The sequence below is a fragment of the Procambarus clarkii genome, chromosome 71, assembly GCF_040958095.1.
Source record: "Procambarus clarkii isolate CNS0578487 chromosome 71, FALCON_Pclarkii_2.0, whole genome shotgun sequence".
In the NCBI taxonomy this organism is placed as follows: Eukaryota; Metazoa; Arthropoda; class Malacostraca; order Decapoda; family Cambaridae; genus Procambarus; species Procambarus clarkii.
In genome coordinates, this window is record NC_091220.1 from 20,449,167 (window position 1) to 20,475,029 (window position 25,863).

The 25,863-nt window shown below is 40.9% G+C and overlaps 1 protein-coding gene across 4 annotated transcripts in view; it reads right to left on the reverse strand.

Annotated features, from left to right (window-relative positions):
• LOC123745671 (mucin-2) overlaps positions 1 to 25,863 on the reverse strand; it is a 142,688-nt gene that overhangs the window by 21,911 nt on the left and 94,914 nt on the right. For all 4 annotated transcript variants that reach the window (XM_069312226.1, XM_069312228.1, XM_069312227.1 and 1 more), the window contains 13 exons: positions 22,302 to 22,470; positions 19,701 to 19,899; positions 18,027 to 18,084; positions 17,757 to 17,862; positions 16,863 to 16,980; positions 13,392 to 13,624; positions 8,290 to 8,442; positions 7,563 to 7,707; positions 4,639 to 4,894; positions 4,418 to 4,517; positions 1,336 to 1,924; positions 582 to 727; positions 251 to 475 (listed from right to left, as the gene is read on the reverse strand). In XM_069312226.1, the coding sequence (XP_069168327.1) occupies positions 251 to 475; positions 582 to 727; positions 1,336 to 1,924; positions 4,418 to 4,517; positions 4,639 to 4,894; positions 7,563 to 7,707; positions 8,290 to 8,442; positions 13,392 to 13,624; positions 16,863 to 16,980; positions 17,757 to 17,862; positions 18,027 to 18,084; positions 19,701 to 19,899; positions 22,302 to 22,470 (2,497 nt within the window). The remainder of the gene's footprint in view (positions 1 to 250; positions 476 to 581; positions 728 to 1,335; positions 1,925 to 4,417; positions 4,518 to 4,638; positions 4,895 to 7,562; positions 7,708 to 8,289; positions 8,443 to 13,391; positions 13,625 to 16,862; positions 16,981 to 17,756; positions 17,863 to 18,026; positions 18,085 to 19,700; positions 19,900 to 22,301; positions 22,471 to 25,863) is intronic.

The following is a 25,863-nucleotide window of genomic DNA, read 5'->3' on the forward strand; positions in this document are numbered from 1 at the left end:
TACGATCCCCGCCGCGAAGAATCGTTTTTTCATCCAAGTACACATTTTACTGTTGCGTTAAACAGAGGCTACAGTTAAGGAATTGCGCCCAGTAAATCCTCCCCGGCCAGGATACGAACCCATGACAGCGCTCGCGGAACGCCAGGCGAGTGTCTTACCACTACACCATGGAGACTGCTAAATATCAGCTAAATAACATCAAAATTTATTAAATGTAAAACTCTATTTAACAAATTACAAGACGTGTTACCTTAGAACACGACTGTGAAGAATTGCCCTGTGTCTTTATAATGTATCCTGGAGGACATGTCGGCGGTGACTGGCAGTGAGACGGGATGCACCAGTAGTCACAGTCGACGCGTGAGTCGATGTGGTGCTCATCGTCAGGGTAACTCTCCTCTTCGAGTTCCCATTCAGGGGGACATGCCTTTTCTGGACATGGAACCACAGTGCACTCGTATATTGGGCACCTTGTCTGTTGAACAACATCTATATCAATGTTTTATGATCATATAATAATTTATGTTATAGATTCATTACTTATATATATCTTTCAAAGGAGGAAGGATGGCTTAACAAACCTTATTTGAACTCTGAAGAATTTGCCCTGGTGGACAGACTGGGGGAGGAGTGCAGTTCTCTGGGGGCTGGCAAAATGTACACTCTCCTACATCAGAGGGTTCCTTCTCGGTCCAGCCGTCAGGACAAGTTAGTGTTGGGCAAGGTTCTTGAGGGATGATATAAGATTAAGAGTTCAAAAGTTTGGGATAAAAAGTAACTGAGAAATTAACTATAAAGCATTCAGAGCATAATTCAATATTTGAGCTGAACACAACTTTTCTGTACAAAAAGTGTTAACTTTTCATCAGAATGATATAACACATTAACAGATACAAAATTTATAAGCAAAATATTAATTCTGGATTAAACTGTTAATGTAATTTAACAAAAAATATCTCCCTTCCCCCTTAAGGTTCTACTGCCACTGTGCAACATAGCTTACAAACTGCCCGATCTTGCTGCCAACCATGTCCCTCCCAACCATGTCTCTCCCAACCATGTCCCTACCAACCATGTCCCTCCCAACCATGTCCCTCCCAACCATGTCCCTCCCAACCATGTCCCTCCCAACCATGTCCTCCCAACCATGTCCCTCCCAACCATGTCCCTCCCAACCATGTCCCTCCCAACCATGTCCCAACCATGTCCCAACCATGTCCCTCCCAACCATGTCCCTCCCAACCATACAAGCCACTACAACACTACAACCATAACACCTCTCCAACTCTACTCACAACACCTTCTTAAAGCTGATGAAGGAACCAAAGAGCATACCTTGGGTAGTGGTGGTGGTTGTGGGGGTGGTTGTGGGGGTTGTGGTGAGGGTGGTGGTGGTGCGGGTGGTGGTGGTGCGGATGGTGGTGGTGGTGGTGGGGGTGGTGGTGGTGGTGGGGGTGGTGGTGGTGCGGGTGGTGGTGGTGCGGATGGTGGGGGTGGTGGTGGTGGGGGTGGTGGTGGTGGTGGTGGTGGTGCGGGTGGTGGTGGTGCGGATGGTGGGGGTGGTGGTGGGGGTGGTGCGGGTGGTGGTGGGGGTGGTGGTGGTGGGGGTGGTGGGGGTGGTGGTGGGGGTGCTAGTGGTGGGGGTGAGGAAGGTGGAGGGGATGGTGGGGGTGCTGGTGGTGGGGGTGAGGAAGGTGGTGAGGAAGGTGGTGGGGGTGGGGGTGGTGGTGGTGGTGCGGGTGGTGGTGGTGGGGGTGGTGGTGGTGGGACAGTCGACCTCATCATCGAGGCAGTCATCATCTTCGACACCGTCGCACCACAACGTATCATTCAAGCAGTAGTTGCTGGAGGGGCAGTGTGTGCTTCCCGGAGGACACGGCTCACAGTAACATTCACACTCGGACGTTAATATACTTTGTTCACCCTGAAATATTTTGCGACGGTTATACATTATACACAAAACGTAAGCATAGTAAATGTATATATCTCTGAGTGAAGAGAAGCAATTATAACAACATGTGATATTTAAAACGACTACACGATTTTAATCAATAATAATTTCCAAGCTTGGGTTAGGTTAAAGACCATGTATCCTGTCCCAAAGTTAGATTACATGACCATGTATCCTGTCCCAAGGTTAAGTTACATGACCATGTATCCTGTCCCAACGTTAGATTACATGACCATGTATCCTGTCCCAAAGTTAGATTACATGACCATGTATCCTGTCCCAAAGTTAGATTACATGACCATGTATCCTGTCCCAAGGTTAAGTTACATGACCTAACCTGACATGGATACACGGAATCAGGGGAGAAAATACCAGCATAAATAGAAAAACAAACCTACTCTGACTAAAAAAATCAGGAGAGAACCTAAAATACTAGGAAGATCTATTAGCCTCCACTAGCAAAATCTGGATACAGCACAAGAATATCTTCCAAGATTCCTGAGTGTATGAAGTTATTACAGAGCTCAAAGTACCTCATACCATTAGATCTGAAGTCACTAATAACAGGGCAATCACAGATAGTGTTGGAGAGTATGTCCCAGCTCTTTTTCATTACAGCGGACACTGATAACCCATCCTGACTGGGTCATGGCAGAAGATAAAGGTTTCCGAGTTGTACATGTTGGTAGATCACCCCGAATTGCCTCTAACTTTGTTAGTGATACTAAGAGTAGGATATTATTGACTTTATTAATACATTTGGCATTAAAAGTTTTATTTGGCATTTTAGTTCAATTTTCCTGTAATTAATTCTGAGCATATCATCTGCAGCTCCATTGATTCTTTTTGATCATATTCAGTGATTTTTTTTCAAGTACAATAATAAAGATCAGTAAATTAATCACCAGCCAGTTGAAGAAATTAATAATTATTAAGTGGTCTCAGTAATTATCAAGAGTAAGACGCATGTATATTATATTATATTATATTATATATATATATATATATATATATATATATATATATATATATATATATATATATATATATAATATATATTTAATAAAGTAAATATATATGTGTACATACAAAAAAATGGGGGTGGTAGGAGAAGATAATATTAGTGTTCAGTGAGAGACCACAAGGTCTCCTCTGAATACTTTTTATTTTCTTCTCCGAGGCTATGGGTCCCCACATTGGCACCAGAGGTGGTACCCTCACAATTTTTTATTATATATATATATATATATATATATATATATATATATATATATATATATATATATATATATATATATATATATATATATATATATATATATATGTGTCGTACCTAGTAGCCAGAACTCACTTTTCAGCCTACAATGCAAGGCCCGATTTGCCTAATAAGCCAAGTTTTCCTGAATTAATATATTTTTTCTAATTTTTTTCTTATGAAATGATAAAGCTACCCATTTCATTATGTATGAGGTCAATTTTTTTTTATTGGAGTTAAAATTAACGTAGATATATGACCGAACCTAACCAACCCTACCTAACCTAACCTAACCTATCTTTATAGGTTAGGTTTGGTTAGGTAGCCGAAAAAGTTAGGTTAGGTTAGGTTAGGTAGGTTAGGTAGTCAAAAAACAATTAATTCATGAAAACTTGGCTTATTAGGCAAATCGGGCCTTGCATAGTAGGCTGAGAAGTGCGTTCTGGCTACTAGGTACGACATATATATATATAATATATATATATATGTCGTACCTAGTAGCCAGAACGCACTTCTCGGCCTACTATGCAAGGCCCGATTTGCCTAATAAGCCAAGTTTTCATGAATTATTGGTTTTTCGACTACCTAACCTAACTTTTTCGGCTACCTAACCTAACCTATAAAGATAGGTTAGGTAGGGTTGGTTAGGTTCGGTCATATATCTACGTTAATTTTAACTCCAATAAAAAAAAATTGACCTCATACATAATGAAATGGGTAGCTTTATCATTTCATAAGAAAAAAATTGGAGAAAATATATTAATTCAGGAAAACTTGGCTTATTAGGCAAATCGGGCCTTGCATAGTAGGCCGAGAAGTGCGTTCTGGCTACAAGGTACGACATATATATATATATATATATATATATATATATATATATATATATATATATATATATATATATATATATATATATATATATATATATATATATATATTGGGGATACTGGAAGATAATCTGCTACTACCCTAAGGTTGCTGGTGTAGGCCAGTAGACCCCGACTCTCATATCCTGCCTTACCCTCATTCCATGTATGACTATCATTTTGTGAGATGGGAATAATAGATGAGTTTGTAGGCAGCTTTTGATATATATATACTCTGTAATGCCTCTTATAGAATAGAGTTGCAGTACTTACACTGTTGTGCACCTGAGTGTGTTAACAATATTAAGTGTTAGACAAGAGAAAAGGACAAGCTTGGAGACTTACCCCTTCACACGCCTGACACTGTTTCTTGATGCACACAGTTCCCGTGTGATTGCACTCGCACTCTTCACACTCATCCGTAATAAACACTGACGAAGGGTATCTAAAAAAAATTACACTACATCAGCCAATTTGCAATAAATATGATCAACTAAATACTCATTATATATGACACGGTTTAAACATTCTACATAAGAGGAAAAACAGGGATGCTTTCGACTCACCTTGTGCAATTCACGTAACATGAACATAAGTAATCAGGGACACAGGTCTGACCATCAAATCTCTCTCCGGGCAGACACTCAAGACAGGTGTCGTAGCACTCCGGCAGGAGGCCCGGGCAGGGAGAGCATGTGGAGGGTGGTGGGGTCGTCGTGAATGGTGGTGGGGTCGTCGTGAATGGTGGTGGGGTCGTCGTGAATGGTGGTGGGGTCGTCGTGAATGGTGGTGGTGTCGTCGTGAATGGTGGTGTGACCTCACCTGCACAACACCGCTAATTATTAACCAACACTTCCAAACTCTCATTATACACCGTACAGAATACAGTACATGGATACAGATACATTCACAAGCATATACAGCGTTTCTACAAGAAACCTTTAAGCACATGCAGCCCGAGTACCTTTGAATATTACTTCCAGCACACACGCCACCCTGAGAACAGTACTGAACCAGAGGAAAGCACAAGACAAGAGTCTGGAGCTGGAGCCACATGCCGTATCCCATCAGGTGAAGAACTGGAGTGTGGATCGCCTGCGTGGGGGGTCTGGGGATCCCCCTTCTCCCTCCTGAGGAGGGGGGAGCTGCACAGACATGCGGCACGGCTCATGTGACGTCATCTTCTTGAGGTTATCTTGAGATGATTTCGGGGCTTTAGTGTCCCCTAGCAGTAAATAGGTACCTGGGAGTTAGTCAGCTGTCACGGGCTGCTTCCTGGGGGTGGAGGCCTGGTCGAGGACCGGGGACACTAAAAAGCCCCGAAATCATCTCAAGATAACCTCAAGATCCTTATCAGCCCGGATAACTCCGGGAGCCGTAGGGGGCTTCCACCAGAAAAGCCTTTAAATTCCTGGACAAAAAGCGACCGAGAAGGTGAGGTTGTAGCCACACTTCATCTAATAGATCACCAGAGGTGGAGTTGGCAGGCTTGTACCTGACTTCACCAAACACAGTAACACCTATGAATACATTACCACCTTAAGAATGTACTCTTTGGAAAAGTGGAATTCGTTTACTATTATCATTAAAGCGATTAAGTCTGATTATTATTGACCACAAAATGCACGTTGTGAGAGTGTATACAAACTAATTTAGATTGAAATTATAGCTTTTTTTTAATTGAAGGAATGCCAGACAATTATTGAAAGAATACTCACACCCATTCGGGCATGTGCACAGGCACTCCCACACGCTCTCCCGCACTCACTCACTCACTCACTCATTCACCAATGTACGTTACTCATGACTATTACCTGGGACTCGTGTTGTTGTTACTGACAGAGAAAAATACATGAGCTATAGTAAAAACATCAGTACCTCTGAGCGTGATTACTGCATTAAATATAGATACATTAAATATACATACATTAAATATAAGTTCCACGTTAACTTTCATGAGCTGATACACTGATTAATACCGCACTGTGTGAGGTTAGAGTGTACCCATGGCAGCTATAGGCTACCTCATACTGTACACCCAAGCCATGGCAGCTATAGGCTACCTCATACTGTACACCCAAGCCATGGCAGCTACATCAATACCGTTGACAAAGAATTTTTTTTTAATTCAGAGATAATTTACCACATTATGGGATGATCAGGATATGACAGGACGGGTTAGGTTAGGTTTAGTCATGCTTTGATACGTTCTGTTAGGTTTGGTTAGGTCTAGTTAGACTTTTTTATGTTTAGATATAAATACCCAAGTCTAGTTAAACTTGGTTAGGTTTAGTTATGCTTGGTTAGATATAGTAAGGTTGGTAAGATCTAATTAGGTTTGGTTAGGCTTACTTAGGCTTGGTTAAGTCTAGCTAGTCTCGGTTAAGCGTAGTTGGACGTGATTAGGTCTAGTTAGGCTTGGTTACAGTAATGTTAGTAGGTTTGTAGTTAGGTCTAGTTATACCTGGTTATGATAAGAATAACTATGGCAGCTGACACATCTTTGTTTTAAAATTTTGTTGTAATTATGACTTATATGTACTTAACATATTTATGCCTTTTTGTAAGTGAAATTTACTAGTTTCTTTTGTTTGAAAAGTAAGTGTGTGTGTGTGTGTGTGTGTGTGTGTGTGTGTGTGTGTGTGTGTGTGTGTGTGTGTGTGTGTGTGTGTGTGTGTGTGTGTGTGTGTATATATATATATATATATATATATATATATATATATATATATATATATATATATATATATATATATATATATATATATATATATATATATATAATATGAAATGTTGTACCTAGTAATCAGAACGTCGTACTTGGCCTATTATGCAAGGCCCGATTTGCCTAATAAGCCAAGTTTTCCTGAATTTATACAATTTTCTAAAAAATTCTTATGAAATGATAAATCTGTCCATTTCATTATGTATAAGTTAATTGGTTTAAATTTGAGTTAAAACTAACGTAGATATATGACTGAACCTAACCAACCCTACCTAACCTTATCCTAACCTATCTTAACCTAACTTAAACTAAGTCAATAAATTATGGTCTTAATATATAATAATAATAATAATTCAAATAAACTATTTGGAACAAAATTATTGAAAATAAAGAATCATTCTGCCTATTAGGCAAATCGGGACTTGCATAGTAGGCCGAGAAGTGCGTTCTGGCTACTAGGTACGACATATATATATATATATATATATATATATATATATATATATATATATATATATAATATAAATTATTCTACCTCTCAATGCTAATAAAAATAATGTTCCTATATATATTTTAGTAGTTGCCTTGATCACATAACCCCCTCTCTTATACAGTCTAAAATTTTATTATATTTTAATATAATTCGCATAATATAAACCGTTTAATCGATTAATAAAACCTACACAAATAATAAATATACAACTCCATCTGAATAAGACCCACTCGCCCCTACTGAAGAGCTACGAAACTACTCGCCGACCTTACCTGTAACGTTACAGCCCTTGAGCTCCAGCCTGAGGGAGATGCGAGTATGGAAGGTGGTGGGGATGATTGTGACCGAGCGAGCAAACACAAGCTCTGGGAACATGTTGTACACCGCTGTTGAACTGTCACTATTCCCTGTGAATACCTGTCAATATGACAATGTTTAAAGATATTAATATTAGAGGATAACTTATATTTTTCACTCATTATTAATCAGTGTTTTGATGAAATGGTGCATCAAGTTATGAGTAGAATTTGAAGTTATTTTGTCTGTGATGTAAAGCATCTTCAATAAAGCTCCTAAATTTTGAAATTTCCCTTTATAATAATTGTTGACTTCAGAATGACGTGTTACCTATTTTCCTTACATAAAAAATATATTGTCTTTCACATTACAGCTACTTTTCACTAGAATTACTTCCATAGTCTTTACGATATTTTAATGATTAAATTCTTGAATTTTAAACAATTCAAATTTTTGGCCTGAACTAACCTTGGGAAATTGAAATTGAAATTGAAATAAGTTTATTGAGGTAAAATACACACAAAGGGATGAGGTAGCTCAAGCTATTCTCACCCCGTTCAGTACATCGTGTTAATATATACATAGACACACATCACAAACAATAAACATATTACCAAACATTCTGAGAGGTAAACATATACATTTCCTCCTTCACAAGTAGTATGGTATCAGACGTACACAAATACTTTTATGTGAACTAACCTTGGGCGTTGTAGGATCTTCTTCATCCGTAACATATTGCCAATTGTCTCCGGTCTCCAAGAACCAGACAATGAAGGTCTCCACAAACCAGTCATGGCGTGGGTGTCCCTGAGTCACCACACCCCTCACCTCCTTCACCGTCTCCAGGTCCACCTGTCAATTCACATTACACAAGGTGGTGAGGAACAGTAGGAAAAGCTTGTCATTCGTGCAGTGTATCTAGGTGACGGCCATTCAGGTGGTGTCGAGGAAACCAGGGTTTGGTTTACTCTTGGTTTACGTTACTGCGGTAAACTATGTAAGCAGGTCAAAAGCATTAGCAGCAATATGTTTATATCAGTATACAAACACTAATAACAAACAAAAGTTTACAAATGTACATATAAAACACACAACACACAAGAAATTTACACAGAATATATTTACAACTGCACACACACACACATGGACACGCACACACACACATGGACACACACACACACACACACACACACACACACACATGGACACGCACACACACACATGGACACGCACACACACACATGGACACACACACACACACACACACATGGACACGCACACACACACATAGACACACACACACACACACATGGACACGCACACACACACACATGGGCACACACACACATGGATACGCACACACACACACATGGACACACACTAAAAAAAAGGTGGTGAAAGGTGACACCCCTAGGGTCAACACTTGCAGCAGAGGAGCTCCAGCATATTTCAACAATCCTAAGTATTGTAGTACAGGTTGATGGTAGTGAGTGGTGTCCCAGAGAACATAAAGGTATAGTGCTCTTGAAAAATAGGTGAGATAACAGGAAAGTGCTAAGGGAAGTGAAAAATCGGATGAGAAAAAGTTGCCCTAGTGTTTACAGTGCAGAGAAGAACATTCAAGATGGCCACTGGCAAGGGGAAAAACAAAACAGAGCTTGATTTTGAGGGATTCAATGAAGAAAGCATTGATATTAGTAGTCTACATAACAAGTTGGTAAATTTAGATACTATAGTGAACTCTCATGTAGAAATAATTAGTAAATTGAAAGAAAGTAATGACTATTTGAATAGCAAAGTTTTATGTCTTGAGGGTTTAGTGAAAGACTTGCGCAAGGATAAGAATCAATTGGAAACAAATTGCAAAGCCATGGAAGAAGAAAATAAACTCTTAAAAATAGCTTTGGAAGAAGTTAAAGTAAATTTAAACATAAATGACTACAATAGGTTAGGCAAGGAAATTCAACAGGAGAAACAGCTTTTGTCAGCACAGATGGAGGAAGTTACACAGGGAATAGAACAGTGCAAGAAAGATATGCAACTCACTTATGCACAAGTGGCCAAGGAGAAGGAAAAAATAGAAGAAGCAGTAAAGGAAGTCAAACACTGCAGCAACCAAGATAAAACAAACATTAGGCTAGAAGTGAGGAAAGAATTGGCATCTAACCCGAAGTTGGTGCAAAACACAGTTGATCGGAGTAAGTCCCTGATCATTTTTGGCTGCAAAGAAAAGGCGATAACATCTAGGTCAGAAAGAGCTGTAGAAGAAGCTAAAGTAGTAGATAAAATTGTTGGCCTCGTGGAAGGTCTTACAAACAGAGAGAATGTGTGCGACTACAGGAGAATAGGCAGGTACGTAAAAGGGAAAGATCGACCTTTGAGGATCACCCTAAACGGTGCCAAACAGATGGAAGAAGTACTAAGGAATGCTAGGAAATTGCAAAGGGATGAGGATGGGAAAGGGTGGTCGTTAAGACGAGATCTTTCAAAAGAAGATAGAGAGAAGCTGAAACTGAACCTCGCCGAGGCAAAACATTTAAATGAGAGCAGGAATGAAGAAGAAATAAATTCTTTTTTCTACAAAGTGATAGGGGTAGGCAAACCAGTAAAGTGGTACATAAAGGCAAACCAACAAAATCAATAGAGAGAGGGGGAGTGAAGAATAAGGAGAGGGGGAACAAGTTCCTGAAGATTGCATACACCAACATAGATGGAGTGAGATCGAAGATACTGGAGTTAAGTGATGTAATACAGCTGCAGACACCAGACATTGTTGCACTCACGGAGACAAAACTTGAAGATGTAATTTTAAACGAGGTCATATTCCCAAGGGGCTACTCAATATGGAGACGGGACAGAAAAATTAGGAAAGGCGGTGGCGTTGCTGTGCTGGTAAAAGAACACCTAAAGGTGAAGGAAATAATGACTGCCAATCCACAAGAAGTTGACATAATAGCACTAGAGATCTGCTATGAGGATGATAAACTAATGATGATAAATGCATATAGTCCACCGCCAAGCAGCACATGGTCAAAGGAGGAGCTAGATAGTAAACGTGAAGGTCTTATAACAATAATGAGAGAGATTATAGCGAGAGCGGATAACGATAGATCACGACTGTTGATAGTCGGTGACTTCAACTTGAAATCCATAGACTGGGAAGCATATGAAGCTAAAACAGAAGATTTTTGGACCTGTAAATTTGTAGACCTCATCCTGGAAACATTCTTGTATCAACATGTTAAACAAGCTACGAGGATGAGGGAAGGGGACGTTTCCTCCATGCTAGATTTGATATTTACCAGGAAGGAGGAAGAGATATTTGACATTCAGTACCTTCCTCCCTTGGGTAAAAGTGACCATGTCTTTTTGGGAATAAAGTATGCAATGCATTATAAGCTGGAAGAAAATAAGGAGGTTGAAGCAGTTGAAAAACCAGACTTCAGGAGAGGACATTATGGTGACCTTAGAAATTTTTTTAGTGAGTATAATTGGACAGACTTGATGCTAGGCAAGGAAGTGAATGAAATGTATGGCAAGTTTTGTGAAATATATGATAAAGGCACAAAAAAATTTATACCAAAACAGAGATGCAGAACTAGGAAACAGGATTGGTTCAATAGAAATTGCGAGAGGGCTAGAGACCGAAAGACACAAAAATGGAATCAATACAGGAAGAGGCCGAACCCCCAAACATACCAGCGATACAAAGATGCGAGAAACAACTACACGGCAGTGAGGAGAGAGGCAGAAAGAAATTTTGAAAAAGGGATTGCGGACAAATGTAAAACAGAACCAGGTCTATTCTATAAATTCATAAACAACAAATTGCAGGTAAAGGATAATATTCAGAGGTTGAAAATGGGAAATAGATTCACGGAAGATGAAAAGGAAATGTGTGAAACACTAAACGAAAAGTTCCAAAGTGTGTTTGTACAAAATGAAATCTTTAGGGAACCAGATACAATAAGAATTCCAGAGAACAACATAGAACACATAGAGGTGTCTAGAGACGAAGTGGAAAAAATGCTCAAGGAGCTCGGTAAGAACAAAGCAGCTGGCCCAGATGGCGTTTCACCATGGGTTCTGAGAGAATGTGCATCTGAGCTCAGCATTCCACTTCACCTGATCTTTCAGGCATCCCTGTGTACAGGAATCGTAGCAGACGGGTGGAAACAGGCTAACATAGTTCCAATCTACAAAAGTGGCAGCAGGGAAGACCCCCTCAATTATAGACCTGTATCATTGACAAGTGTAATAGTGAAAGTATTGGAAAAACTAATCAAAACTAAATGGGTAGAACACCTAGAGAGAAATGATATAATATCAGACAGACAGTATGGTTTTCGATCTGGAAGATCCTGTGTATCGAATTTACTCAGTTTCTATGATCGAGCCACAGAGATCTTACAGGAAAGAGATGGTTGGGTTGACTGCATCTATCTGGACCTAAAAAAGGCTTTCGACAGAGTTCCACATAAGAGGTTGTTCTGGAAACTGGAAAATATTGGAGGGGTGACAGGTAAGCTTCTATCATGGATGAAAAATTTTCTGACTAATAGAAAAATGAGGGCAGTAATCAGAGGCAATGTATCAGAATGGAGAAATGTCACAAGTGGAGTACCACAGGGTTCAGTTCTTGCACCAGTGATGTTTATTGTGTACATAAATGATCTACCAGTTGGTATACAGAATTATATGAACATGTTTGCTGATGATGCTAAGATAATAGGAAGGATAAGAAATTTAGATGACTGTCATGCCCTTCAAGAAGACCTGGACAAAATAAGTATATGGAGCACCACTTGGCAAATGGAATTTAATGTTAATAAATGTCATGTTATGGAATGTGGAATAGGAGAACATAGACCCCACACAACCTATATATTATGTGAGAAATCTTTAAAGAATTCTGATAAAGAAAGAGATCTAGGAGTGGTTCTAGATAGAAAACTATCACCTGAGGACCACATAAAGAATATTGTGCAAGGAGCCTATGCTATGCTTTCTAACTTCAGAATTGCATTTAAATACATGGATGGCGATATACTAAAGAAATTGTTCATGACTTTTGTTAGGCCAAAGCTAGAATATGCAGCTGTTGTGTGGTGCCCATATCTTAAGAAGCACATCAACAAACTGGAAAAGGTGCAAAGACATGCTACTAAGTGGCTCCCAGAACTGAAGGGCAAGAGCTACGAGGAGAGGTTAGAAGCATTAAATATGCCAAAACTAGAAGACAGAAGAAAAAGAGGTGATATGATCACTACATACAAAATAGTTACAGGAATTGATAAAATCGACAGGGAAGACTTCCTGAGACCTGGAATTTCAAGAACAAGAGGTCATAGATTTAAACTAGCTAAACACAGATGCCGAAGAAATATAAGAAAATTCACCTTCGCAAATAGAGTGGTAGACGGTTGGAACAAGTTAAGTGAGAAGGTGGTGGAGGCCAAGACCGTCAGTAGTTTCAAAGCGTTATATGACAAAGAGTGCTGGGAAGACGGGACACCACGAGCGTAGCTCTCATCCTGTAACTACACTTAGGTAATTACTTAGGTAATTACACACACATGGACACACACACACACATGGACACACACGCACACACACACACATGGACACGCACACACACACACATGGACACACACACATACACACATGGACACACACACACACACACATGGACACGCACACACACACACATGGACACACACACACACATGGACACACACACACACACATGGACACACACACACACATGGACACGCACACACACAAGAGACTGGAGAGAGTACCTGCAGCCATTGCGTCCGTTTTGCCTCATTACTGGAGTTCTCGTCAACATCTGCGGTCCAGGCCCCGTCAGCGTTGAGGCGGGCTGCAGAAGGCTTGTCTTCAGGTCCCATAAAGGACGAGGCAGTAACTTGGGCATCTGTTATTCTGTTATCCTCCATGCCCAGATCATCCTGACATTCACAGTGGCATAATACCCGTATCTCATAGTCCTTGCAGGGTTCTGTGAGTGCAGCTGTGGTTACAGACGCGGGGAGATAAACATACGCCAGTTAGAGCATTCAAAGATGCATCCAATGATGCAAGCTAATTCCCAGTGACCATAACATCCACGAGAAACGTTATCAACGCTGAACTAACGTAACTTTTGGAAATTGTACCCACTCATTTCATTCTAATTTACTGATTAGATGGGTTACCAGGCTTTGCCCGGGTCTTTGTTTATCTCTCTTCCTCCTTCTCGCCCATCCATCTATCCTCCCTCCCTCCCTTCCTCTATCCCATTGTGTCCCTTTATTCCTCCCGTTCTCTTTCATAGAGGTCAAAACATGCTTGACTAACATCGAATCAAAATGATTGACGTTAAGTAAATGCTGATATCATCTGGAAAGAATTTTCTTAACACAATATAGATAATCAAATCCACATTTCAGGCTTCAGAGGAGCTTCTGAATTCAGTGCTTAGGTACTGAATGACAGGTGTCCATGCTGCTGGTGTGTGTTGAGGTACTGAATGACAGGTGTCCACGTTGCTGGTGTGTGTTGAGGTACTGAATGACAGGTGTCCACGTTGCTGGTGTGTGTTGAGGTACTGAATGACAGGTGTCCACGTTGCTGGTGTGTGTTGAGGTACTGAATGACAGGTGTCCACGTTGCTGGTGTGTGTTGAGGTACTGAATGACAGGTGTCCACACTGCTGGTGTGTGTTGAGGTACTGAATGACAGGTGTCCACACTGCTGGTGTGTGTTGAGGCACTGAATGACAGGTGTCCACGTTGCTGGTGTGTGTTGAGGCACTGAATGACAGGTGTCCATGCTGCTGGTGTGTGTTGAGGTACTGAATGACAGGTGTCCACGTTGCTGGTGTGTGTTGAGGCACTGAATGACAGGTGTCCACGTTGCTGGTGTGTGTTGAGGCACTGAATGACAGGTGTCCACGTTGCTGGTGTGTGTTGAGGCACTGAATGACAGGTGTCCACACTGCTGGTGTGTGTTGAGGTACTGAATGACAGGTGTCCACACTGCTGGTGTGTGTTGAGGCACTGAATGACAGGTGTCCACGTTGCTGGTGTGTGTTGAGGCACTGAATGACAGGTGTCCACGTTGCTGGTGTGTGTTGAGGCACTGAATGACAGGTGTCCACGCCTCATTCGAATCCCGGGATTCCCGATTGTGAATCGAGAAAGAACCTCAATTATACTACCGAAACCCTCTGAGGAGGTTAACATGATACATATACAAACCCTACGAAGTTGACATGATATATATTAAGCCTTACGTTAACATGATACAAGATCACATGCACTTAAAAAAATCTACCACTTATGGGTTATTCATGCCCATGCCACCACTTGGGTGGCTTAATCTTCAATAACGAATCAATCAACATGATACATTTACAATCCTTAGGAGGTTAACATGATACACATTAAACCCTATTTATTGATTTCACTTATTGGCGGCATTATCCCGTCAATGTAATTTTTTGTATTATCTGTGAAGGTTCTTTGACACATCAGGTGACTGGGAGACTGAATACAGAAGTAACGGTTACTGGGTGGTGTAGCACAGTGGTCTACGTCCTCAACTCACAACTGAGGGGGGCCGGGTTCACTCAATGGGCTGGACACAAACAGATCGACACGTTTCATTTCCCCCATATAATAATAATAATAATAATAATAATAATAATTTTTATTTAGGTAAAGGTACATACATAAAGAGATTTTACAAAGTTTGTTGGCTTTATAGATAGAGCTAGTACATACAATGCCTAAAGCCACTATTACGCAAAGCGTTTCGGGCAGAATGCCCGAAACAGTTTAACCCATCAACATCAATACATAATGCCTCAATGCGTAATGCCATCAATACGTAATGCCTCTTCACCGAGCAGTAAAACAGGTACTCAAGAGTTAGGCAACTGTTGTGGGCTTCATCCTGCAACCCGTTCTCGCAAATTTAATAAGTCAATATTGACTTATTAGTTGCGTGCATAGGTGACATACTAAACATAATAGTTTCCCTTGAAAAGCTTCATAGAAAACACCGACCTTACCTAACCTACTTAGTATGTTAATATAAGCATCTTATTGCTTCGTAATTACAACTATTACCTAACCTATACCTATAATAGGTTAAGTAACAATTGTAATTACGAAGCTATAAGATGCTTATTTTAACATACTAAGTAGGTTAGGTAAGGTCGGTGTTTTCTATGAAGCTTTTCAAGGGAAACTATTATGTTTAGTATGTCACCTATGCACGCAACTAATAAGTCAATATTGACTTATTAAATTTGCGAGAACGGGTTGCATCCTGGGCAGGGTCAGTAGTTGGCCAAAGGGGACCTGGATAAGCCTATGCACAGGCACTATACATTAAAAACTTATAACCTTAACATCGGCGTGAACCCACATACCAGAGCTCCTTCACCACGTACGGAACGTCGGAGAAAATAGATTGGTAACATGTAAAACAATACATTTAGGATTGCAATAATTTAGTTAAAATATATATTAACTGAACTGATATAGTAATAAATTTATGGCCAGAAAGAAGGTAAGAACATAGCAAACGGACCTCTGCTGACAGCAGCGTCTGTGCGTTAACTCTCGACAAAAGTAAGAGGACTTACCACTGTTCATACACACGCCAACAACACAAGACTCACTGTGTTCACTCCCCCACACAGATTATGCCACAGATTTAGTCAGGAATGACCGCTAGTCATACACCTTGCCCTCTACACCAGGGGTCTCCAAACTATGGCCCGCGGGCCACATCCGGCCCACCACATAATTTCATCCGGCCCTCCAAACAAATCCCTGTGTGGTGGCCTTGAAAAAATAATTATCGTACGAATGGCATCGCAGAATTATTCAAAGCTGGGGCTGCTGACTGGTGGCGCTCAACCCGAGTCAGTTTTCCTCTCTCTCGATAGTGTGACGCACAGATACTAATACTGGTAGGTATGTGTTGTGCATTACAACCAATCAGTTGTGTATAACTGTATATTGTGGGGATGGAGGGCGAGTGGGGCTTCGCTGCTTCCGTTTCAGGGAGCACAAACACTGTACAATATTCTTTTCTCTGTACTTTGACAATGCCTTTATCTTAGTTATACAAAATAGCAATTTCATTTTTTATTCCTCCGGCCCGCATAAATATGAGAAATATATAATGTGGCCCTTACATTGAAAAGTTTGGAGACCCCTGGTCTACACTATCACACTCTGTATACAAGTACCCACCATTGTTTATACAAGTGAGACCGGTCCTGTCACACACGGCGAAAGGCTGAGTTTCTCCTCCCTCTATTGGGCGGCACTCCACCTTGGAGATGTATTCCTTAGGACACACACTGAACAACTGTCGAGGGAATAAGAGATGAGACGTGTAACGGTACAGTATGGGGCAGGACGCCCAATTCGGCTTATTATGCATTCTGGGTATTTTAGGTTTTGGAAACACTTTGGGCATTGTAATCTTTCTTGGATCTCACGTTTGGGCAAGCTAAAGGGACGTTCTGCACACATACGCCCAAGGCTAAACCGGAAATTAAAAAACTCGCAGGCTTTACCATATTTTGAAGGACTAGCAAAACTTGCCCCAGCCCTGAGAAACCTTAATACTAACCCAGTGTTCAAGAATAATAATATAGCGTTCATATAATACAATAATTATGTGAACATAATATAGTACAATAATTATGTGAACATAATATAGTACAATAATTATATGAACATATAGTACAATAATTATGTGAACATAATATAGTACAATAATTATGTGAACATAATATAGTACAATAATTATGTGAACATAATATAGTACAATAATTATGTGAACATAATATAGTACAATAATTATGTGAACATAATATAGTACAATAATTATGTGAACATAATATAGTACAATAATTATGTGAACATATAGTACAATAATTATGTGAACATAATATAGTACAATAATTCTTGTACTATGTACAATTTATTAAAACAATAATAATTGTATTATTAGTATTAACATAATACGTTCACATAATACAATAATTATGAATGAATGTATCTTGCTATCTTTTGCCAAGGTACACGAACAAGAATGTTGCTTAACATAACAGTTGACAAATGGAGGAGAATAAATACGTTTCGGATAGTTTCGAGAGGTTCCAGGTCTCCGTGAGGGTCCGGGGTGTGAGAATTGTACCACTGGGTCCACCCTTCTTCACACGGCATCTCGGTAGTTGTGGAACTTTTTGTGTGTGTGAGAAAAGTTGATGAACATGGTTTCTTAAGTCTAAAATTTCCAAATGAGTTTATTGTATACTCAATAGCCAACTACTTCATTACTATTATAAACAAGCGTATATAAAAACATATACACACTTTAGAATACACAAGTTATACATTACACACATTGTTGTCGTCGTCACTATCGTCGTCACTGTCGTCTCTGTCGTTGTCACCCTGTCACCTGGAAAGAAAATATACCACAATTACTAATTGCCTTCCAAAACCGAAGACTGAGAGAGAGAATATTGACATGTTTTTACCAGTAAGAAACAGGAGAACAGATGAAGAACGATATCCGCAGTTGGCGCCTTCATTCATAGGGGGGCCTCGTAGCCTGGTGGATAGCGCGCAGGACTCGTAATTCTATGGCGCGGGTTCGATTCCCGCACGAGGCAGAAACAAATGGGCAAAGTTTCTTTCACCCTGAATGCCCCTGTTACCTAGCAGTAAATAGGTACCTGGGTGTTAGTCAGCTGTTACGGGCTGCTTCCTGGGGGTGGGGGCCTGGTCGAGGACTGGGCCGCGGGGACACTAAAGCCCCGAAATCATCTCAAGATAACCTCAAGATGCCACGTTGACTGTGCAGTCCGTCCTCCTAAGGTTCCCCAACGTCAGGAAACTGTCGTACTAAAGTGGCCTTATCCTAACCTACCAGAGGACCCTAAACGGAAAACGAGACAGTGTGTCAATCTCGCGAGCCGCAGACATTTTCCAGTGCGACAAATTTTGGCTTTAGGTAGAGCATACGTCAAGATGCGTCGGTCTAACAGGAGTCCGGGTTCTCGGCGAGAGACTGCCGCAACAACCCGTCCTCCTAACAGCATGTCGTATTTTGACGTACACTTCACATTAGACCAAAAAGTGTCGTACTAGAAATTGGTAGCGACTCACGAAATAGACATACTGTCTCGTTTACTGCTTTGGATCCTCTGGTTTGTTGACGTTGGGAACGCTCACAGCCCGCCAAACACACATCGAAACTACGACGTTGGTACAACGTTCCAACAAGTTTTAACACCTAACTAGTTATAACAACCAATATAGCAAGTTGTAACAACGTTCTAATACGTCATAAACACGTTAAGCCAAGATGTAACAACTTTATTACAAGTTGTAACAACGTTCTAATACGTCATACACACGTTAAGCCAAGATGTAACAACTTTATTACAAGTTGTAACAAGCGGAAAATAGAGACAGTTTCGGTTTGTGTTTCCAGGGCTGAACGGGCTGGCCACTGGTACTCCATCTTCACCTTACAAACCAACCCGTTCTCTCAACACGTTGCCTTTTATACATTTATGGTAACCAACGTTACAAATACAACCTACTACGAAATGTGGGTTACACCTGGGTTCGTACGTTTCTGGTTAGGTTAGGAGGTTGGATTTTATACGTAGTGGCAAATGAAGAGAACAGGTCATTCAAAACACAAGGGAAGATGCTCTAACTTCTAGACTCGAGCTTCAATGTCCAGCGAATAGAAGTCAATAAATTAGAAAGTTAATTTTTTTATCTGGATATGCCCATTAAACTGGCCTAGTCTGAAAGTGACTTCAAGAGGGATTTCGATCAAGTCAGTGGGACATGTTTATGACAAATCTCAAAGAATTTGATGAAATTTAATGCATCTTAAATTGCTCACATTAATGTTTCTTAAATTTGTTGGCATAATATGTCTAAATTACTCACGCACCAACAGCCAGACTCTCACTCACACACCAACAGTCAGACTCTCACTCACGCACCAACAGTCAGATGTAAGATTTAATATCTTAAAATGGTTGAAACACTAACCACAGAAACACAGGAACCGGACTTCATAGTCCCAGCAAAGGTCAGTTCCGTTGTAGTCACCGGGGACCTCACACACCAGGCCTTCCTGCAGGGAGCATCTGGCCCATGGCTGCTCCGTGTGGGGCTGGTGGGTGCCCACGCTACGGCACGAGATGTCCACTATTTCATTCCTCTCGCACCATCCTGCAGAAGGCGACGTCTGAACACGTCGAACAAGTCGAATTAGCTTTTTAAGTCTGGTTTCTCTTGACAGGTGCGATGATTACAATATGGTTTTCAAGGAATATAAATGAATTAAATTCATAACAGGAATTTGACTAATAAGTGCACTTTATTAGTATTGATAATGTTTAATTCAGTTTTTATGCAATCTTTCTGTGTGAATAAAACAAAATGTCTGTGACTAAGGTTGAAGGCCAGTCATTAGGCACTAGCCTCACCCAACTTTGCAAGTTAATGGTATGGGATACGGCACTGTCATACACAGGTCGGAGTCAGCCGTACAAAGATCGTGGAGAAACCAACAATGACCCAACATCTCCCACTGGAATCGGTGGAAGGTGGTTGGCTAGCCCCTAGATTTCTTTACTCAAAGTATGAACTTGAATTCAGTATTACATTTTCTGAGAGAGGGAGGGAGGGGGGGGAGGGAAAGTGGGAGAGAGAGAGAAAGGGGGGGAGAGGGAGAGGAAAGAGAGAAATATGGGGAGAGAAAGGTAGAGAGCATGGGAGAGGGGAAGAAAAGAAAAAGAGGTGGTGACTGGAAGAATGATGATAGGAGGGATGTTGCGGAAGATAGATAGAGGGGGGTGGGAAATTGGAGGAGAGGTCAAGAGAGGAGGGCAGGGAAAGGAAAGACTGGAAGAGGGAAGTTGAAGAGAGATCCAGACAGCCCCTCATGTATCTACACATGAACCATGTGGGGTATGATAGTGTCACAGGCCACTCGGGGTCGGCTCCAGTGTCACACTTTGGGAAATATTGGCACTTAACTCCCCCCCCCCCCCCCTCCATGTGATTTTCATAAAGCCAATTCTAAAACATTGGTTGTATTATCCAGTAACTTATTTGGGAATTTCAGTATGTCTAGTGTAGCTGCACAAATGCAGATGTACCTAAATGTGTTAATAAAAAAATATTATTCGTTATATAATTTCATGAGAGAAAGGGGGAGGGAGAGAGGCAAGAGGGGGAAGAGAGGCAAGAGGGAGGGGGAAGAGAGGCAAGAGGGAGGGGGAAGAGAGGCAAGAGGGAGGGGGAAGAGAGGCAAGAGGGAGGGGGAAGAGAGGCAAGAGGGAGGGGGAAGAGAGGCAAGAGGGAGGGGGAAGAGAGGCAAGAGGGAGGGGGAAGAGAGGCAAGAGGGAGGGGGAAGAGAGGCAAGGGAGGAAGGGGAGAGAGGCAAGGGGGAGGAGAGGGAGGGATGAGTGGGGAGAGAGACGAAGGAAAGGGGGATATTGGGACAATGAAGTAGGGGAGGAAATGTGGGAGGGGGAAATATTGGGGAAGAAGGGGTGAGGAAGATGGAGAGAGGGAGAGAAAGAGTGAATGGAGAAGGAAGGAGGGAGAAAAGGAGAGGAGAGACGAGACGGAGAGAAGGAACATTTGGGTTATGGAAACAGAGATATGAGAGAGGGAGAAGACTATGAGAGGCGAAGCTTTCATCAAGTACTCAAGTTGTCACTTACGAAGCCTGTTCATCTTTACTGAATCACAGCGACTTAGTCTGCATTTGCTAAACAGTTTATGAGCTGCGAAGCGCTCCGAGGCTGTTTACAACAACAACATATGCTTGCGAATTTTCGAAACTTTTAAACTGTTTAATACATAATACACACGGTGGCGTAGAGCAGACACTAATACTTGATGAATCGTGGTCTTCCACCCCTGATGATTGTATCCTCAATACAATCCTTCACGTCTGGGACCGCACCATCACTCCTGACTGAACAATCCCACAACTTCATCATTAAGTTATATGACACACAATTTCCTTCTCTCTCCACTACAAGAATTATGAGGACACAACGGTATAACTACATCACACTATTAAGTCACAAGTAAAAGGCGTGAATCTTAGGACAGTTTGTTTATGAGGATATGCAGTACACACTGTGTACTCTTTCAGAAAATTTGGTCATCTTCACTAAAAACAAGTTTACAATACTTGTTTGGTACTGCTAGTAAAGATATTAGTTCCAATTCCCTTTGTCGGGAACAGAAAGATTGCTAAGCTAATCGTAGCCCCCTAGGGCAACTATATATACTGAACATCCCCAATCTTGAGGTTATCTTGAGATGATTTCGGGGCTTTTTAGTGTCCCCGCGGCCCGGTCCTCGACCAGGCCTCCACCCCCAGGAAGCAGCCCGTGACAGCTGACCAACTCCCAGGTACCTATTTACTGCTAGGCAACTGGGGCATTCAGGGTGAAAGAAACTTTGCCCATTTGTTTCTGCCTCGTGCGGGAATCGAACCCGCGCCACAGAATTACGAATCCTGCGCGCTATCCACCAGGCTACGAGGCCCCTACTACGCAACCCACAACAATCTGACAGGACACTGGCACATTTTGTACACTATTTGCAGAAGAAAAAAACACTCACAATAGGGATCTCTAAAGGAACAGATTCGAAGTCAGCAAGCCCGTTTGATATGGCAGGGGAGTTCTTGCTGATCCAATTTGACCATCCGTTGCCACAAGGCTGGTCAGAAATAGGAGTAGGAGGAGGACACGGCTCTCCGTGTTTGATCACGCTCTTGTTGTAACAGGACCTGCAATGTGAAGGGAACGCTTGCTCTATAAAGTGATCTAGCAGTGTACAGTCAGTAATAAAGTGATCTAGCAGTGTACAGTGAGCAATAAAGTGATCTAGCAGTGTACAGTGAGTAATAAAGTGATCTAGCAGTGTACAGTGAGCAATAAAGTGATCTGGCAGTGTACAGTGAGCAATAAAGTGATCTGGCAGTGTACAGTGAGCAATAAAGTGATCTAGCAGTGTACAGTCAGTAATAAAGTGATCTAGCAGTGTACAGTCAGTAATAAAGTGATCTAGCAGTGTACAGTGAGCAATAAAGTGATCTAGCAGTGTACAGTGAGCAATAAAGTGATCTAGCAGTGTACAGTGAGTAATAAAGTGATCTAGCAGTGTACAGTCAGTAATAAAGTGATCTAGCAGTGTACAGTCAGTAATAAAGTGATCTAGCAGTGTACAGTGAGCAATAAAGTGATCTAGCAGTGTACAGTGAGCAATAAAGTGATCTAGCAGTGTACAGTGAGTAATAAAGTGATCTAGCAGTGTACAGTCAGTAATAAAGTGATCTAGCAGTGTACAGTCAGTAATAAAGTGATCTAGCAGTGTACAGTCAGTAATAAAGTGATCTAGCAGTGTACAGTGAGCAGTAAAGTGATCTAGCAGTGTACAGTGAGCAATAAAGTGATCTAGCAGTGTACAGTGAGTAATAAAGTGATCTAGCAGTGTACAGTGAGCAATAAAGTGATCTAGCAGTGTACAGTGAGCAATAAAGTGATCTAGCAGTGTACAGTGAGTAATAAAGTGATCTAGCAGTGTACAGTCAGTAATAAAGTGATCTAGCAGTGTACAGTCAGTAATAAAGTGATCTAGCAGTGTACAGTGAGCAATAAAGTGATCTAGCAGTGTACAGTGAGCAATAAAGTGATCTAGCAGTGTACAGTGAGTAATAAAGTGATCTAGCAGTGTACAGTCAGTAATAAAGTGATCTAGCAGTGTACAGTCAGTAATAAAGTGATCTAGCAGTGTACAGTGAGCAATAAAGTGATCTAGCAGTGTACAGTGAGCAATAAAGTGATCTAGCAGTGTACAGTGAGTAATAAAGTGATCTAGCAGTGTACAGTGAGCAATAAAGTGATCTAGCAGTGTACAGTGAGCAATAAAGTGATCTAGCAGTGTACAGTGAGTAATAAAGTGATCTAGCAGTGTACAGTGAGCAATAAAGTGATCTGGCAGTGTATAGTGAGCAATAAAGTGATCTGGCAGTGTACAGTGAGCAATAAAGTGAACTAGAAGTGTACTGTGAGAAATAGTGATCTAGCAGTGAACAATAAAGTGAACTAGAAGTGTACTGTGAGAAATAGTGATCTAGCAGTGAACAATAAAGTGATCTAGCAGTGTACAGTGAGCAATAAAGTGATCTAGCAGTGTACAGTGAGTAATAAAGTGATCTAGCAGTGTACAGTGAGTAATAAAGTGAACTAGCAGTGAACAGTGAGCAATAAAGTGAACTAGCAGTGAACAGTGAGCAATAAAGTGAACTAGCAGTGAACAGTGAGCAATAAAGTGAACTAGCAGTGAACAGTGAGCAATAAAGTGAACTAGCAGTGAACAGTGAGCAATAAAGTGAACTAGCAGTGAACAGTGAGCAATAAAGTGAACTAGCAGTGAACAGTGAGCAATAAAGTGAACTAGCAGTGAACAGTGAGCAATAAAGTGAACTAACAGTGAGCAATAAAGTGAACTAGCAGTGAACAGTGAGCAATAAAGTGATCTAGCAGTGTACAGTGAGTAATAAAGTGAACTAGCAGTGAACAGTGAGCAATAAAGTGACTAGCAGTGAACAGTGGGCAATAAAGTGAACAGTGAACAGTGAGCAATAAAGTGACTAGCAGTGAACAGTGGGCAATAAAGTGAACTAGCAGTGAACAGTGAGCAATAAAGTGAACTAGCAGTGAACAGTGAGCAATAAAGTGAACTAGCAGTGAACAGTGAGCAATAAAGTGATCTAGCAGTGTACAGTGAGTAATAAAGTGAACTAGCAGTGAACAGTGAGCAATAAAGTGAACTAGCAGTGAACAGTGAGCAATAAAGTGATCTAGCAGTGAACAGTGAGCAATAAAGTGATCTAGCAGTGAACAGTGAGCAATAAAGTGAACTAGCAGTGAACAGTGAGCAATAAAGTGATCTAGCAGTGAACAGTGAGCAATAAAGTGATCTAGCAGTGAACAGTTAGCAAGAAAGTGAACTAGCAGTAAACAGTTAGCAATAAAGTGAACTAGCAGTGAACAGTGAGCAATAAAGTGAACTAGTAGTGAACAGTGAGCAATAAAGTGATCTAGCAGTGAACAGTTAGCAATAAAGTGAACTAGCAGTAAACAGTTAGCAATAAAGTGAACTAGCAGTGAACAGTGAGCAATAAAGTGAACTAGCAGTGAACAGTGAGCAATAAAGTGATCTAGCAGTGAACAGTGAGCAATAAAGTGATCTAGCAGTGAACAGTTAGCAATAAAGTGAACTAGCAGTAAACAGTTAGCAATAAAGTGAACTAGCAGTGAACAGTGAGCAATAAAGTGAACTAGCAGTGAACAGTGAGCAATAAAGTGACAACCTATATCACTATAGGGTATTTTGGCTATACTGATACATGTTGAGTGTAAGAACACATATTAGACATATTGACAAGTTTTGGGTATACCGACATGTCCATATCACATGTCAGTATTCTGAACGTGTGTGTCATTATACCCAACACGTGTCAGTATAATGAATGTGTGTCATTATACCCAACACGTGTCAGTATAATGAATGTGTGTCATTATACCCAACACGTGTCAGTATAATGAATGTGTGTCATTATACCCAACACGTGTCAGTATAATGAATGTGTCATTATACCCAACACGTGTCAGTATAATGAATGTGTGTCATTATACCCAACACGTGTCAGTATAATGAATGTGTCATTATACCCAACACGTGTCAGTATAATGAATGTGTGTCATTATACCCAACACGTGTCAGTATAATGAATGTGTCATTATACCCAACACGTGTCAGTATAATGAATGTGTGTCATTATACTCAACACATGTCAGTATACTGAAGATGTGTCATTATACCCAACATATAACTGTGTTGGCTCTTCCACATGTCAGTATATCAAACATGTGTCAATATACCCAACACATGTCAGTATACTGAAGATGTGTCAATATACCCATTACATGTTGGTATAGCATGCTTAACTACCTCCTCTTCTGCCATCATACCCATGATGCATCAGGAAGATAATGGGATTACCAGGGGCCAGATACACGAAGCAGTTACGCAAGCACTTACGAACCTGTACATCTTTACTCAATCTTTGTTGGCTTTGTTTACAATTATTAAACAGTTAATGAGCTCCGAAGCA